Source organism: Ostrea edulis, chromosome 8 (assembly GCF_947568905.1).
Source record: "Ostrea edulis chromosome 8, xbOstEdul1.1, whole genome shotgun sequence".
Taxonomy (NCBI): Eukaryota; Metazoa; Mollusca; class Bivalvia; order Ostreida; family Ostreidae; genus Ostrea; species Ostrea edulis.
The window spans coordinates 48,106,660-48,125,343 of record NC_079171.1 but is presented as its reverse complement, the minus strand read 5'-3'; the positions used below and the strand labels follow the sequence as shown (position 1 = coordinate 48,125,343).

General features: G+C 34.3%; 1 protein-coding gene and 2 pseudogenes across 1 annotated transcript; all 3 read right to left on the bottom strand.

The window, feature by feature from the left end:
* Nucleotides 1-7,187: 7,187 nt before the first annotated feature.
* On the bottom strand, nucleotides 7,188-8,375 carry LOC130049722 (uncharacterized). The gene has a single exon (XM_056147669.1). The coding sequence runs from the start codon at nucleotides 8,373-8,375 to the stop codon at nucleotides 7,788-7,790; it is 588 nt and encodes a 195-aa protein (XP_056003644.1). The 3' UTR covers nucleotides 7,188-7,787.
* Nucleotides 8,376-11,078: 2,703 nt separating this feature from the next.
* Nucleotides 11,079-14,732, bottom strand: LOC125646352 (uncharacterized; annotated as a pseudogene).
* Nucleotides 14,733-14,906: 174 nt separating this feature from the next.
* On the bottom strand, nucleotides 14,907-18,235 carry LOC125663462 (uncharacterized; annotated as a pseudogene).
* Between the last annotated feature and the right edge of the window lie 449 nt (nucleotides 18,236-18,684).

Genomic DNA, 18,684 nt, shown 5'->3' with positions numbered 1-18,684 from the left:
ATTTACGTCTTGTATAATCTGATCAAATGACGTCATATGACCCTTGACATCTTAAGTAAACATACGAAGTGAAAGTGCAGGAGGCGTATATATGTTGTGGTACTTGAAAAGTGTCTTTAGTTTTGTAATATTAATAAATGAACTACACCCAAAACAATAGGATATAAAGCTTCATTTTTCTGAATAACTCTTACACATGACCTTAAGTCACACGCGTATTTTTGTTTAGGGCCAAACAGTATTAATATTTTTGGATTTACATGTATTTACTTTTGACCATCACAATATTTCAAAAGTTCATATTTTCATATGAGAAATTATATGGTTTTGTTTACAGGTAGAAATGATACTGTCTGTCTGCATGTAAATTTAACATGCTTCACTTTCCGAGGTTGTAGTGAAATGTCTTCAATGTTTGTGCATGTTAGGAAATTATAGAAATACTGTAAGTCCAACATTGTACAGGTTTGTGTGTTGTGTGCAATAAATTGCAAGTGTTTTAACTTAACGAAAGCTACAGCTATGCAGCTAAATTCATAATGGTCATTAGATTGATTGTTTGTTAAATTTATGATCAATGGATGCATTCTTTCTACACAAATTAATAATAATCGGGAAAGTATTTGGCAGTTGCTTGAATATCATAGTCAAAATCAACATAGTCGTTGTTTTGGTTAAAAATCTTTCATTATAGTGCCATGATTCATTGTAATGTACCTATTGATTGATTAAATTGATAATCTAATTGAAAAGATCCCCAATAATTGCTAATCAGTTAATTTTTTTATTATCTGCTATCAAATTAATAAATTGTTATTATCAATTATGAAATTGATTAAATATATTATTTGAACATCTGTATTATAACCCTGCATGATAGTTTAAGTATGGTTCCACGTAAAAATCAGGCAAAATCGCGTTTTTGTGATAAGTCCATGTTCACGAAATGAACCCAAACTTAGCATACTAACTCACCGTAAGATGTTTAGCAAATATACAAAGTAGTTTTGATTTATTTCGCCTTGTTCCAAAATTACGGACAGATAATTATGAACATGGAAAATTCACGCTCAGTGCAAATCTATACAAAACACTACTTGTAATCCCTTTAAAATCTAAAAACAGCAAAGCGGGTATGAAAATATATCATTATATAACATTAAACAAATAAAAAATGCATGCTCTGAAATAATTTTTTTTTTTTTTGAAAGCTTCAATATAACATTTTAAAACCTCTCTGAATGTTTCGATTTTAATGCAATTTTGGTTATCGTTCTTGAATTTAACCTCGATGATCGCTAAGGGCGCTGCGTTGTCAACACACTAAGTGCGCGGAATATGCGGATCCAAAACTGAATGTCATGTAGGACAATATTCCGACAGAGTGTGATCTACCCTCAAGCCTCATCTAAAGGAAACGAATACATTTACCTTCGGAGAGTGTCAGAAATACATTGATGCATATGGCGTCACTGAAGATATAACGTGTGCGGAGTAGCCGACAACGAAGACCGAGCAACATGCAACATTTCTTATATGACATGTCACCAAGTCGGAGCATTCCGGTAATTTCAAATGGTGTGATTTACATATTTAATAAGTCAAAATTCGCAATATATTTATTTATTACTATCATAAAAATCATAACGAATGTTGTATTATACAATGTAGCATTGTATGAGACGACTGTGTATAGATGACAACCACTCCCTTGTTTCAAAAAGTCATACTTTCAACAGTAACGCTATATGTTTAGGCCTAGGCTAATCGACGGCATGTTTCATTTGTAACGGTCAGCAATAATAGCAGACATCTACGTATCCTCCACACAAACGCCTCTTATCTCAGATAGAAATGTAGATTATGCCTAACTGAGGATCAGTAAGGAGTATGTATCATTTCAAAAGAGTGTGGTTTTATGTACTACATGTAGATTTCAGTCGAATTTGCATATAAAAATTTAAGACATGATATGACTTTGTGAGATGCAATGTTTAGTATATAATGTATTCCACCTCATTACAAATCGCAGATAGCCAAGTGGTTAGGTATTCAGATTAGCATGCCGGAGGTACCGGGTTCAAATATCAGAATGGATTGGATTTTTTTCTTCAATTTATTTTATATACACATCGTTGTTTTTTCCTTCAAGGTATTCTATATAAACACACACAATTTTTTTAAATATTATTTCATATGCACAAAATCATTTCTTTTAGTGGTCACCATTCAGCTTTTGACAAATCGGAATTCATATTTTAAAAACATATGCATACTATTAGACATATCAAAGAAAATATTTAGGGTCTGTAGTTTTTTAAAGAATTCAATTTTATTGTAAAACAATTCATAATGTTAATTATAAATCTTCATATAAATCAATAAGTTGAGTCTTCTTGACATTTTTATTAGATATCTATTATATTACTATTTAAAGTCTGCCTCAATTTGATATGGTCATGGGGATTGGTCATTGCATGGGTTCTTGAATTTATATTTCTAATAATAATATATAAATATAACAGAGATCAAGTCATTTAGCTAATGTATATTTCTTTAAAGTTTTCATACCAGCATCATGGCGTGTTATTACCATCACTACATGCATTGGAAACCTCTATGGAAAATACATAACTGTAAATACATGTAGCACATATGTACCAATGAATCTACAGTGTAAATGTTTTATAAACCTCAAACTTGGTAGAGCAGTATTATATAATAATCCTGATATACAAGCACTATATGACCTCTTCTGATAATGAGGTCAAAGTCAACCAACCCCCAACCCACCATTAGTTTCTTTAAGCATTTCTTGTTTTCAAAAGTTTTATAGGCTGTTTTAGTATTTTATTCTTTCTAACTACATGTATAATTTAAATATCAATGTGTACTATGACTACTAGGCTCTGAGGTGTGTACTTTAAATGAAAGTTTTATGATATAAAATGTTCAAACATTCTCAAAAACTAGAGAAATATATATTATACATGTATATTGAGAAGAGAAAAATAAGTAAATTCTTGTGTCCTGAAAATCAGTGTCTATCTTATTGTATTGTAGGTGCAAAACCCAAGGACATACTTAAAGTGGTAACAGGAGGAAAATCAATCAAACCAAGTGAAAGTACAAGACACTATCACAAAATGAAAGCAAAGGAGTCCATAAATTTAATGTTGAACATCAAGACAGTCTAAAACAATGAATCCAAACAAAATATCAAAACTTTATGAAGAAATAAATGACAAATTGTCAATTAAACATGAAAGCATTCTTATGTATGGTGTTTATTCAAATTATTTCAACTGACATTCCTAATGTACCTAAATTCGAAAGGGAAACAACTTATGAAAAAACTAAACACCAATGGGTTTGATTGTGTAATGAAGTTGTGTTGACATGCAAAAATACATGTATAATGTGATGCATCATAGAACAGCTCAAATGGTCTATTTTATGCAATTTTTGGGCTCTTCACCCACCCCTTTCTGGATGGAGAAGGTAAATACATGAGTCACAACCCCTCCATCCCGACCCTTATATTTTTTTCTGGATCTGCCTCCGTTTTGTAAATATGTTCGTAACAAATATATTTCTGTGCTCATTTGTTCCTTTATCATGTTTATGCCTTGTTTGGGGTTACAGTTTTAAAAAAGTATGATTTTGAAATAAAACTTTTAAGCTTCAAAGAACTCTTCCGTGTACATTTTTCAGTATACAGTTTATAAAGGATCTAAACTTACAAGTTGCAACTGTTAAAAAATCTTATAGATAATGGAATATATTAATGAAATAATTAAGAATTCATTTTCAATTCACTTTACAGACACTAATATCTACATGGATTATGCAAAACAGTTGTTTTGTCATCTGAAAGCAACCTGTAATCATACTTGGTAAAAGATAGTGCCATAGACATGATAAATGAGTCAACTTACATTTTTAAAACTACATTGTTGAATTTTAAAACAATCCCATTTCTACATTACATGTATTTTCATAAAATCATATAAAGTCAATATAAACTGTTCAAATTTTACAATATTAATGACACAAATGTCTGGAGTTTCTGTTCTCATTTTTATTTTTTCCTGAACAAACATATATATTATACGACTGTAAAAACGTATATTTCACTAAAAGTTTTTGTTCCACTCTTACAAAGGATTCATAAGGAAATCAAGTGCTAAAAAGTTTATTTTAAAATTTGAGCCATATCATGTTTCTAGAATTGTTAGCCACAGTTTTAAATGTCCAGATGCTTTGTAATAAATATTTTAAATTTCACATTGCATTACACAGAGCAAAAATGAATTCAGAATGATTTTTCAAATAAAAGATATTTTCAATGAATTATTTAGGGTAAAACACAAAAGTTGATAAATTATGTCTTAATGTTTTATCATAGGATTCCCTTGAACATGTTCAATGTATTTTCAGTTTTGTTTTTCTAAAGATATACGTTTTAAAAGAGCATGGGCATTCATTCTCTTTTTACTTGGGACTATAATGCCAATCTCTTGTCATTCGAGCAACCTACAACGTACGTCGTTGACCAACCTCACAAGAGTTGTTGATAGGTGAATTTCAAAATGAAAAACAATTGCCAACCAAGCATTTTTTCTTTAATCTGTTAATTACCCACACACTCACAACTATCCAGCCAAAAATACTTGCAAGTTAAACTCGAAATTCAGTGCAAAATATCCTATAATGACCGGTCTAATAAGTTGTTTACAAAAACCTGAGGAAATCTGAAAGAAATGGGTTAATAATAAATGGACTTTCGATCCCGACCCGAAATGCTATGCATCGTTTCTTGCATTTACATCTATATACATATCATTATGGTATGTAAACACATAAAGAAGATCATTTTAGATATTTATAAATGTGATAATTACTAGAACATGACAGAAAAATGTACTTGTTGAATAGTTTGTAAGTAGAAGAAAACTTAAAAACATGAAAATATTATTTTCCCGCCATTTTTCACAATCTTCATATATTTTTAATTAATTGAATGCAAGGTGAAGATAACGAACAGTGATCGATCTCATAACTCCTATAAGCAATACAAAATAGATAGTTGGGCAAACACGGACCCCTGGACACACCAGAGGTGGGATCAGGTGCCTAGGTGGAGTAAGCATCCCCTGTTAACCGGTCACACCCGCCGTAAGCCCTATATACTGATCAGATAAACGAAGTTATCCGCAGTCATAATCAGTGTGCCAAAAACGGTTTTGTATATTTGAATTTCTCTCATATCTACGTATGTAGGATACAGATATTCTATGAAAGAAAGGTATGCAAGATATTTATATCTTTCATATCACGTGACGTTTATCTTACATATCCCGTGACGTCATAATCAATACACAACTAGCTTGCAACTTACTTCGCCTCGATTGACGAACACTAGCGTCTGCAAAGCTCTTGTACAAAAAATGACAGATTGTAATGTCCCTGATAATATCCAGGTGTATGTGACCGGACACAAAAATACACATTCCTTGAACAATTACCGCACAGTCAACAACAGTCACAAATTCCTCATAAACCATGTCATCCTGTGCATTATGCCAGTTCACAGAAACCCAGCCCACACGGTCTACTAGTTCTAGGTCTACCTCCACATTCACTCTGTCAACGTCTACTGTCCGTGTCTCAGGTGAAATAAGTGCCTTCAATGTCCATGAGACTCGAGTCCTTGCACGCGTGGAAAACGAAAGCCTAGCCATGCCCATATCCACCAACAAAAACCACAAGTTGGAATCTCTCTTCACACACTCGTCATTAAATAACTTTTCAATTAATATCAATAGCAATGCTCCTCTAAAAAGAAAAAACCGTGCAGTTGTGGATTCATATTCTGATTAGGTCTCTCAAAATGTTTCACGCTGATGGACTGTCGAGTTACGTCACGCATCACCCTGATTATTGATTTATTCAAAGAGGAATAACTCTAATACAATTCACTTATACACTCGTCGGCCGATTTTTTGACGGCAACGTAGTTGCCAAAATGAGTGTCGTAGAATTCGATTCTGGTGTTATTTCTAATGTACAGCGAAAAATTAATTAATTGGAAATTTCTCAAAATGGCGTCGCTAGGCACAAGGAAAGCGGAAAACTCTATAAATATGAGAGAAAAATACTCTCTTATGAGGTGCCATGAAATATTAAGGTGATTCCACCCTCGGGGTTGCAAAAAAGCGGTAAAACCCTCGGCAAAGCCTCGGGTTTCACAGATGTTTTGCAACCCTCGGGTGGAATCACCTTATATTTCATGGCTACTCATAAGAGAGTCTTATAATCTTTTTACCGTTCAAAAGGCAAACTTATAGACTTTCCAAAAAATCAAAAGGAGATAAAAGATATCAAAAAGAGAACAAAATGTAGCCCGTCAATCACCTTTTATCATGTACAAACGGCGGGTTTTTTTGTGCAGTGATACAGTGCTTTGAAGTTTATGTATCTATATTTCTATTACATTAATGTATCAGAAAAGTATTAGGAACAACTTCTGACACATAAAAAAACCTTCTCGAATCTTGTAATTTCTAATATTATCAAAAACTAAATAGTATCTTGCATTACCTTCATTTCAAAATTCTATCGGAGAACTTACTCCCAAGAATTTTCAGTTAATGTAAACTAAGCTATGGTTTCACTATAAGAAAGGCTGGGTCTGTATATAGTCGATATCGTTGCACTTTTTGCGATTATCACATTCATCTAGATTTACAACGTCACGTGACAACCTCTCTTGTCTGGATGAAAATGTATGGAAGCTCATCAGGTATCAGTATTAACAGTAATTCTTTCTTGCATTTTTTTTACTGAATAAGACTGTTTTATGAATATATTTTAGATCATTTCTGTATGGCTTACCTTAAATCAATATTAATAGAGCAGGAGAGTGCTACTTTCCACACTGTCAGAGTGGGTATACCTCGTCTTGTTCGGGAAACCGTATTATCGATAACTCTATTTAATGAAAATTGTACATTTTTTAATGCATGGATATTACTTTGAGGGAATGGGCAGGTATATCTGGGGGGATTACGTATATTAAAATTAATATTTTCGCATAAATCGTGATACGCAGAAAAAAAAACTTGTTTTACGGTACATCGAAAGCAAAGACAAGAAATAAAAATCAATATTTTTGTAAATATGGCATTATATAGAGGATATTACATATTTATACTGCATTCACAGAATTATGTACAATGTAATAGTACAATACAAAAAATAACCGGCAATGTTATCGCCAAAGGGAATTACAAACCACATAAAAGTATCAATCTGAAAAGGTTCAAAAACTTATAACAATGTCAAAATACAATTCTCATTTAAAGTCATCTTATTCTAGATTCACAGCATTCTGTACAATGAAAGGTGAATATAACGAACAATGATCAATCGCATAACTCTTATAAGAAATACAAAACAGAGAGTTGCGCAGACACGGATCACTGAACACACCTTAGGTGGGATCATGTGTCTAGGAGGAGTAAGCATCCCCTGTGGACCGGTCACACCTGCCGTGAGCCCTATATGTGTTCAATGTGATAATGCAACATAAACAAGATCCGGCAAGATCCCCCGCAGCATACAGTTGCCTCCCCCCAACGCAATTCCTGGATCTGCTCCTGAGATCAGCACAAATCATACAAATGTTTGTCATCATTGACAGTTCTAAATTGAAACAGGAACCATATTTGATAGACAACAAATGTAGAATTCAATGTTTCAAAATGTGAAAAACACCAGTTCTTTTAGACTTCACTAAATCCTGGAATTTCACAGGGTAGTGTAGACTTGACGCAATTCCACTTATGATGGAGGGCGTCAATAACATCTTTTCTAGATATGTACACGAGTCCATTGCAAAGTTCCAGTTTTCTTAGTGGTTTGAAATCTGTGGCGATTCTCTTCATTGACATAAATATCCGTTTCCGGATGGAATTTGAGTAGTCAGCCTCTATTTGCTGAATAATGTGATGTGGGAGTCCGAGGAACCGCACAAGAGGGATGTAGTCCGTTGATAAACGCTGTTCTAAAGTTCTAAAATCTGAATCTGATACCTCCTCGTCACACCCTAGGAATTCTGTATCAACTCGGTATTGCGATTTATCAAAGCAACGAATGTCTTCGACGATGTCCGATCTTTCCATTTCAATAAGAATGTCTTGTAACGTAACAACGGTGTTCTTGATTGGATCATCACACTTCCATCTAAACATAATCTCAAAGTATATCCGAGATCCTTTTTTAAATTCGTTGAATGGAAAGTTGGTTACATTGAGGTAAGTAGCAAACATTTCTGCTGACATTCCCTGGTTGTTAATCTTACTAGACACCATGTCTAAAATTAGTTCAAAATCTGAAAGTTTAAAATGGAACATCCAATCAAAAGTAGTGATATTAGGAGTACACCAAATCGCACACAATATGTAATGAACTAGCACGTGACGCTTATGAGACTTACAAGACACCATGATTAAGACGACTTGATAATTTGAAAGTCCAACACGGAGGTCAAAATAAAATTTCTAAAGGGTTCTATGTTGTATATAAGTGCACATGAAATCACCAATCGTAACTACTCAGCTATTTGCATAACCGTAAATAAACCTCGTATGTAGATCGACACCATCAAAAGAGTATTTTACTATGTGTACAAAAATGTGGCAATGACATCACAAACATATGATATGATATGAAACACGAGCTAAGGGGTTAAAACAAATGCAGCGAAGATGTCATAAACAGCTAAGATATTCTATACCACCATCAATTTCTACATATATGCTGATGTATTACAGTGTATCACCTCCTTTAATGATACCAAAACTGAATATGTTTAAAAATATTCTTAGAAATAACACAAACATATGGTTCTAAAATCTTATAGCACATCCGAGTCGGTGACGTTCAAAAGAATGCGTGTGATGCGATTGATGAAATCATATCAAATTGTCTACTTTCGTTTCTAAAAGTACATAGTTTTCCATTGTTGTTTCCACATAGTTACCTGCTATGGTCCTTTGTATCTCAGTCCCAAAACGAAATACTAATAGCAAGCACTGGGTGAAGAGTTTTAGTTGTGAAACTTAAAAAGACCCTTTTACTTTTCTACTGATCCTGGAATAATTGAGCAATGTTAGAATAGAATTTAAACATAATTCCAAAGAGTATGGTTGAATTTTATCCTCGTTCACGTATTGAACGAAGTTATTTTCAAAATAATGACATGAATTTTATAACATTTAAAGAAAACACAGTGGTGCATTTGAAATGAGATAAATTTTGTTTGGTTGTCTGTATATTGCTTAATGAGTGTTTACTCATATGCAGAGGTCATTATTGCCGATGAAAGGCCGCAAATATCTGGCCTATACCACCCGCTTAGGGCCTATGAGCAGGGACGAATTTTACCGTGTCAAACCTACTGTGATATGGGACCTATATTTTTGTCATCTGATCTGAAGGACCGCCCCATCTAGTCGCCTCTTACGACAAGCAAAGGGTACTGGGGACATATTCTAACAGGTTTCCCGCAGGACCCGTTGGTACATGTACGTAAATTATTTTGAAATTCCACGGCCTTTTATTGAAAACACTACTGGACGGAAAATGTACCGAGAGTGTCATTCTTCCTGACATTTGTTGTTAAAGTGCTGTTAATGCTGACGAGTTTTGATAACTTCTGATTTTTTACTGTTCGTACTGATATGGTCTGTTGGTGATGACAATTCCTGATATTTACTGCGGTTTGTATTGTGGGTTCTGATATTTACTGATTAGGGCCGCGGAAAGGTACTGGGAAGAGGTGATGAATGCTGTGGCTATCGGTAGCCCCGCAGGAGGTGTGAAATGTGCCTCAGGCAGAACACACATGATAACAGTAGATTTTTTACAAGACGTATTTTAATTATTTTCTTGTATGTAGATTACAACGATACCAAATATTATATACGTCTGTGAAAAACCTGATTTTGCAACGTTTCAACTAAATCCCTCCCCTTAATTTCTTTAATATTCTTAAAGTAACTTTACAATAATATAAATACTAATACTAAGTAATAAGGTACTTCAGAAATTATCAGCACCAGGAAGAGCAGAAAGACCTCTACTGTCATTATAAATTTCATGATACCCGGTCTAGTGGTTCTGATTTCAGGCCTAGACCAATGCCTGCATTGGACAATTCAAAAGCCTGTATAGGGTGACTCCATAGTAGGTTAATGCCTACATTGGACAACTCCATAGTCAGTCAATGCCTGCATTGAGCGACTCCATAGTCGGTTAATGCCTGCATTGGGCAATTCAAGTCTTCAAATACCTGCATAGGGCGACTCCATAGTCAGCCAATGCCTGCATTGGGCGACTCCATAGTCAGCCAATGCCTGCATTGGGCAACTCCATAGTCGGCCAATGCCTGCATTGGGCAATTCAATAGTCTTCAAATGCCTGCATAGGGCGACTGCATAGTCAGCCACTGCCTGCATTGGGCGACTCCATAGTCAGCCAATGCCTGCATTGGGCAACTCCATTGTCGGCCAATGTCTGCATTTGGCAATTCTATAGTCTGCAAATGCCTACATGGGGCGACTCCATAGTCGGCCAATGCCTGCATTGAGCGACTCCATAGTCAGCAAATGCTTGCATAGGTCGACTCCACAGTCAACAAATGCCTGAATGGGGCGACTCCATAGTCGACCAATGCCTGCATTGAGCAACTCCATAGTCGGCCAATGCCTGCATTGGGCAATTCAATAGTCAGCAAATACCTGCATTGAGTGACTCCATAGTCTTCCAATGCCTTTATTGGTTGACTTTATAATCAGTCAATGCCTTTATTGTGCCAGTTCGAAATCGATCTATGTCTGTATTGGACATAAGAGTTGGTAAGTTGTAGTAATGATGATCATCTCAAAAGTAAATCAATCAAGCCCTCCCCCCCCCCCCCCCAAATCCCAAAATGGAAGATCCATTCCAAAATATAATGCACAAGCTGAAGACTGCAATATGATGGGGAGTTGATGTTTATTTATTCCACTTGATCAGCGATGCGTCTTCCTTCTTTTAGGGTTGATGTACCCACCAGCGTATACCTGGAATCAAAGTTACGTATTTTGATTAACAAAAGTCATGTTATTCACTTTGGAACATTTGTATTGTACAAACTTAATGACACAGGTTCTAGATTGACCTCGAGGCAATCTTGTGTTATAGATTTCATGTAAAAATTTAAGAAGATTATATCATAATTGTGAGTATAATTTTAAAGAAATAATTATTGAAAATATATTTATTTACGTGCAGGCGTTAATAATTAATAATTTACACTTAATAGTAAGGAAATTGAAGTTATTTCCATAAAGATAAAAAATACAATGCGTATTCCATCTAAAGATATACATGATAAGTAAGAGGTACATGGGCCACAGCGCTCCCCTGAGTCACCTTGGCTCATATCTTAAGATTTTCTTGAGAAGATTTGAAATCGTTTGCCTCAGAAACTATGTATTATTATTATTTTTTAGGCATTGTTTCCTTTTTCCTTATTCATACCAAAGATTTTCTTTTGCGCCTATCATCCATTTCCTGAAGGGTGTTCCGAATTGGGTGTACTGCTTATAATGCAGCTGCAGATTCTTGGCTTTCTATCCTCATCAAACTCTCCAAGGGAAAACTTATCTAAGTAAAGATTTATGCTTTAATATACTTCAATATAATAAAATGAACATCTAAACAGTGTAATAATCCATGCTTATGTAATAGGTCATATCCACTGGATAAAGGAGTAAACATGTGATGAAAAAGATTATCTCATAATCAGTGAATCAAAATAATGTAGAACTTAGATGACATTGAAATTCATATGTACAGGTAGAGTCTTTCACTGAATGAGTCTATTGTTTAGGTGAAGCATGTGTAATATATACCTGTGTCACTTGAGGAATACATGTATATGTTGAAAAAGGGACCACAGGTCTTATTGGTCACCTGAGTGAAAAAGTATCACTACTCCCAAGGGCTATGCTAATAACACTAAAGAAGACGCATTTTAAGTGTTTTACACATAAACTCTATATGGTAAATTTGGCCCCGCCCTGGGGTCAGAACCCCTACCCTGAGGATCATGAAACTTACAACTTTTGGAAGAGGACTTCCTGCTCTGCATCACAATGCATTTAGTTTTTCTTAAAAGTGTGCAGTTGTAGAGAAGAGTTTTGAAAATTTGTCATTTTAGGCGGTTTTTGTCCCGCCCCTAGGGCCCCAGGGGTGCAGGAGTCAGACGACAACCAAGTAAACCTGCGTTTACTCAGGAGACCTAAAAATGACTAGGAACATTTCTTTACATTGCTTGGTGTTGTTAAGTATCTCTCCCTAACTGTTGATGAGAACTCCTTCCACCATAGTTTTTTCTACCGGCGTAAGAAGACCGCTCTCCAACAGCTTTGGGCAGGTTTCTTGAACAATTCTGTTTAAGTACATATTTTTTTCCACTGGCACAACCATTTCTGGGCAAGATTTCAGAAAATCCATATCCTAAAATGTGTTCAAAATACAAATAAGTGTGAAGTATTTTTAATCAAACCTACATACCTTATTGTCTGAATATAGAAATCTTTTGAATAACTGCCTATTTGATTAGCTGTAAGAACCTAAGCATTCACATGCATAAATTTAAGTTTGTAAGTAAAATAACCATCATGTTTGTGAATACAGTGAAACTTCTCCAAACCGGCGCCTCAGAATACCGGTTCTCCCTGAATATCGACCGATTTTCAAAGTCCCGGCAGAAATCTTAACATTTCCTTACAAAGAAAGTCTTACAAAACCGGCCACCCCTGAAAACCGGACTTCGGCCACTTTTTAAAGTACATTTGTTAACAAACATGTGTAATTTACCCTTAACATACCGGCCACTTTTTGAAGACAAGAAAATCTTGGCCAAAGGTTAATTAAGATCGTCCAGGTGTGCAAATTGACTGACCGACTGGCCAGGTATGAAATTATCCATCGGAGGTGTGAAAAACACTAGTGGCCTCTTCAATTTCTATTGTTTACCTGTGCTGTCAAGCGTGTTAATTGACACTTGACTTAGCTAATCCAAGAGAGCCTTCCAAATTCTGTACAAAATGTAAAAAAACAGTTAGGAAATTATTGAATGAATACCGTATCAAACGCCATATTGTTTCACCATACTTTCGTATGGATATAAGCGGTAGTTAATAAAGAACAAACCCATGACTGTTAATGATAATTATTAAAAGATACATTAATTTTCTTGGTTTCCATAGACTTAAAATTCCAAAGAAATATTCAAATTACAATTTCATATTTACTACTGTACTTTTTAAAAACGTCTAAACAAAATTGTTAATGACATAAGCGATGAATGTAAACAGAGTTTTTATAGGTAAGAGGAATTCCAATAATAGGCCTCTGTGTTTTCTTTACGTATCCTGTTATAGATTTTCAGTTTAAAATTAGATGATTTCAGCGAGAATATTTCTTGTAATTCATAATTATCTTTAGGTGCAAGCGGACTAATTTGATCTTCACCGATAATTGATCATAGATCACCAGATCAAAGTGAACAGTACCTACTTTGTGAATATTGAGATAAATGTCTATAATTGCTAAATTCTCGGTATACCGGCCATCCCTCTAAACCGGCCGTTTTTTCCGGTCCGAGAGCCGGCCGGTTTAGAGAAGTTTCACTGTATAAGGTTCAGCATGTTTTACAGACACTAACACTTTTCAACCATTCTAAAGATTGTATCATATCCATGTTATAGTTTGTTCCTCCACATCACATCACCAAATAGCAATGACTGGCTCAATAAATTAATTACCTTGAATATTAGAATTCCACAACTGTCACGCTGGTTTTCGTATGTGCTTTCATCATTGCTGTCTGGCATCCACCTCTTCCCCTCACCTCTTCTGTAGTGGAAGACGGGATTTCTGTGTTCTGAAGTAATACAAAAAAATAATGCATCTAATGAAATATTTCACTTCTATAAATAATGATCCAATCAATCATCCCATCAATCACGGAGATGACTGGTATAGGCAGTGCCTGCTGTCTGATCCTATTATGAATTATCATAATCAGATACTATTTAAATTAATGCCAATCAATGGTAATAAATTTGAATCATACAAGCCATGGGAAACATGTATAAGAAAGCAGATTTATTACGTACAGGTATTTACTTTTATCACGAACATGCACTCTAAATTCAAATTGGTCATCAAGGCCATGATTATCGACCAAATGGTTTATCATCCATTTCTTGAAATTCCATACTTTCTTGACAAATTCCCTTCCTTTATAAAGCTCAAGTGTTGAAATGAATCACGTAAATCTGTAGATAGAAAGAAACTCTATAGGAAATATCTTGCTTTATAACTTTTCATCCTATTACAAGAGTTAAGATAATACATCACTTTTAATTATATCATGCATTGATTATAGGATTAAACATTCTTTTTGAAGAATTTATCGATGTGTAAACTCCGGACATTTTACTCACAAACTGAATAAAAGTTACAACTTCCTAACAAAAATACATTTCACAATGTTCAAAAGGTATCTATATCATATTACATTCAAGTGTCATTATATCAGCCTTTAGCAGACTGGAAAAATTTGAAAACATGGCATCTATGTCTTCATGGGTGTGTCCAACTGGAAGCATGTGTAGAAAACACTACAAGGTAAACGAATTTGTTCATTATGAAGTTTTAAAAGACATCTCATTAAAAAGCATATAATTGTGTATCCTTGTAAAACACAGAATTTCTACCTCTTCAAAAATTCCAAAGTGTACCAATATTCCCAAGAAGCCAAGGGTTGTCTTATTTTTATTGTCTGAAGCTCTATCTTTTTGTAGGTGTAATTCCCTTCCTAGCCTATCCTTGGAGTCTGAAAAAATATACATGATCAGTACAGATTCGTGCAAAAGTTCTACTAAAATGTATATGTGACAACCTAAATACATGTACATCATTGAATAACTCTCTTGGTAATTCTGAATAAAAGTTTTACACTTAATGCGTAATTGGTTCCATTATTTGAAATTGAAGAAATTTCTTAATCTTCAGTCTTCTTACCAAGTAAAGTATTTAGTAAGACTGTCAGATTGAGGTTGGAATCATGGGGATATTGCAATAGATCAAAATAACCATATCCAATTTTCCGGGCTGCTGTTTCATCTGGATAAGAGATATAGCATTTACAAGAGCATGTAATCATATGAACTTAATTTCTGTTACATTTTATATTGTTCTTTCCTTTCTCTCTCTCTCTCTCTCTCTCTCTCTCTCTCTCTCTCTCTCTCTCTCTCTCTCTCTCTCTCTCTCTCTCTCTCTGTTTCCACACATATATGCTTGTTGCTAACAACCTGAATCTCGGTGGACAAGTACACCCAGCAAATGAGTCCTGATTTGTTGAAGATTTGCAATTTTTTGGAATTTCTGGATTTTGAATAGAGAATTGGGATATTGGTTTTTTTCTGGTCCATTCCATCCAGAATGATAGTTAGGCATTTGCTGGGATGTATTCTAGATATTTCCCTCCTTTGATAGTAAGCTTCTTTTTGCTTCCTACAATGTATTTATTACATGCATAATCATGATCATACTAAGATCTTGAAAGAAACTCAGGCTTGCAAATCTGTAGAAATTGTTTATTTTAGATGATAATTACCTCACATAATCCCAGTGCTGTTTCTTTCTGTCAAGGATCAGGTTCTTCCCATCTCTGTCATACCTCTCACATTTTTCATATTCAAAGTGTAGAGTGGTATATATATGACACTTTGAAAAAGGATTTTCCTGTCAACAGAGGATTAATTGATGAAATGGGTCCAATTTTACACTTTGAAAAAGGATTTTCCTGTCAACAGAGGATTAATTGATGAAAGGAGTCAAATTTTACATATAAAATAATATCTCATTTTACAATAAAGACATGTTTGAGGCATAAGTTTTGATGAGTTTTAACCAACCTGTCCACAAAGTAAATTCATCTTAGTTCTACGCAAGTAACTTGGGATATGAAAGTAATACTCACTTTAACAACATTCATGTTTCGGAAGGATCTCTTCCATATCTGCAGAAAAGATGACCTTGATAAGGACTGTGAGTCAAGGTCAGCAGCCATCATTTTCCACACTTTAGTTTTTTTCATCCCAGCAGGAAGAGTTATCTTCTCCTGATGACGCATGTGTTCACCAATGTCACTAACAAAGTTCTGGAACCACCCAATGCTCTCTGCAAACAAAATAATCAAACACATATAGAAGGATTTAAGTTCGAGAGACTATACAAAATTTTCAGATAACATGTGATTATCATTTGAAAATTATACTCCATGTTGTTATAAATTGTAAATCCATAACTAATTCAAAATATTATCATATAGCAATCAACATCAATTATTGTGATAATATATATTAAGATCCATTTACAACTAGCAATGGTATATGTTGAACCTTTCACAGATGTATGCATACCACTATTTTTAATTGAAGGCCTCACTGATCCAGCATTTGCATGTATATTTTCTCTGGTACCATTCCTACTATCACCAAGGTATTTGTTGTATTTATAAGTAGAAACATTATGAACCTCCCTATGAAAGAATACATTTATCAATATAGATTGGACACATGATCAAACATTCCTCTACTGTACATGAAAACTAAACCACTGTGCATGCATTTGATGTCTTAAATTTCTTTTCCACTCTAGGCAAATGCAAGTAGGACATATTTTAATCTGATATAAATGAATCTGTAAACTATAAACCTAATTTATATATCTTACTAATGATATATTAAACGTCATGTCCATATGCCATAAATGTTCCCACCACACCTGTGTATGAAGCTTGAAAGCAATATTTTGAATGATGTCTTTGAAAGTGAGCATAACCTTAAGGTGTGACAGATGGAAGACGGACATGACAAACACTATGTGCTCCGGTCATTACATGACGAGGTGTTAAACGAATGTGATGATAATGTAACAGTACTTCCAACACTTCATGCAGACTTCCTTTCCACAAATGAGATGGTAAACTGTGTCCTGCGTTTCATGTTCAAAGAAATAGTCTAGTAACCACTGAGTATGATCTTTCTGATTCTTTGGTTCATTTCTCCTAATCTCCATATAGTTTTCACTACAAAATTACATTTCATGACCAGAAGAAATTTCAAAATTAGATATGTATTTAGAAGTTAAAGTTAAGACAATTATAAAAAGGAGTTGGACATGTACCTTGAAAGTTTAAATGTGCAATATTTGGGACATATTGTTCTCCAGAGTGCAGATGAGTGATGGCTTGTCAGCCTGATGCCTTAAAATCAAGATGAAATGAATTTAATTGATTTTAAATAAATGATTTTGACACTGCAATGAGAGCTAGCTGTTCTGACTGGTTTAAAACGGGAAGGATTTAACACATTGTACTTCAATATAATTCATTAATACTCCTTATAACAACTTTTCATTACAGATGTTTACATGTACATGTAAATAGATCGTCGAATGGCATCAGATTTCATTAAAACTAAAATTTTGTTTAATTACCATCAGAATCTGAAGATTCTACTTCATCATTTGGATAGGGTTCTATCTCAACAGTTTCATCATCAGTCTCGATATCTGAGTATGGCTCTATTTCATCTGTTTATACAACACATGGAGTTATCACACCCAGATTATCTGCTATAAAATAAATCTACAATGATCTACTGCACTGTAGATTACATGATAAAAAGTTGGCGTTTGTAAAAGTGTATGTATAACATAAGTGATTTTTTAAAATAATAAATGATACAAGAACAATATATTTATGTATAGAAATTTATAACTCGTTTTTTTTTTCCTTACCCATTAGGACATCCAATATGGTCCCGGGCCGAAAACTCTGTCTTGTGGGCTGTACCGATAACTGCAGCTCCCTAATTCTACTTATAATTATCGTCAATAACAATTAAAATCGTATAATATACACCCTTTTCATTGCGCACAATAACGTTACATAACAGTTAACCCATCAGTGCGTCTTTCGCGGATTTATTATCACTTTTTTTAAAAAGAATGACGTATGCGGTATGAAATGCACGTTACGGTGTTTGTAACAGTTATTTTGGAGAAACGAAGCAAGAAAGATGTGGGGTATTCAGAAAATAGAAAACAATTGCTATGCCATCAGAAATAATGTCAGAATGAGATTTTCTAGGAGCAAATATGAATGCCCCTCCCCCCATTACAACGAGTGGATATCCCCAACAAGGACGAATTACGGGCGAAGCACATCAACTGTGGTCCCCAGAAAGCAATTATTGTAAGTACTAATTAAAATAAACCTCTCTTTAAAAATCAAACCTATATAAATTAAAAGTATTTCCATAACGTTGTTTTCGTGATAAGGTCCCATTATGTACATCAAGATACGATAAACCAAGTAACACCAAGTGCCGGGCCGGATTTCTTCGTTGAATAAAAACAAGTATTTTTTAATAATTTTTTTCAGTTTTAATGACAATCTATATGTAGGATTCGGATATAATGAAAATAATGTTAGCGTACATGTAGGATAAATATACAGGAATAACATACCCCTAAGTCAGTTCGGTTACA

What these genes read in the sequence shown, in the direction of transcription:
- LOC130049722 (XM_056147669.1), bottom strand. Translation starts at nt 8,375, where the DNA reads ATGGTGTCTAGTAAGATTAACAACCAGGGAATGTCAGCAGAAATGTTT.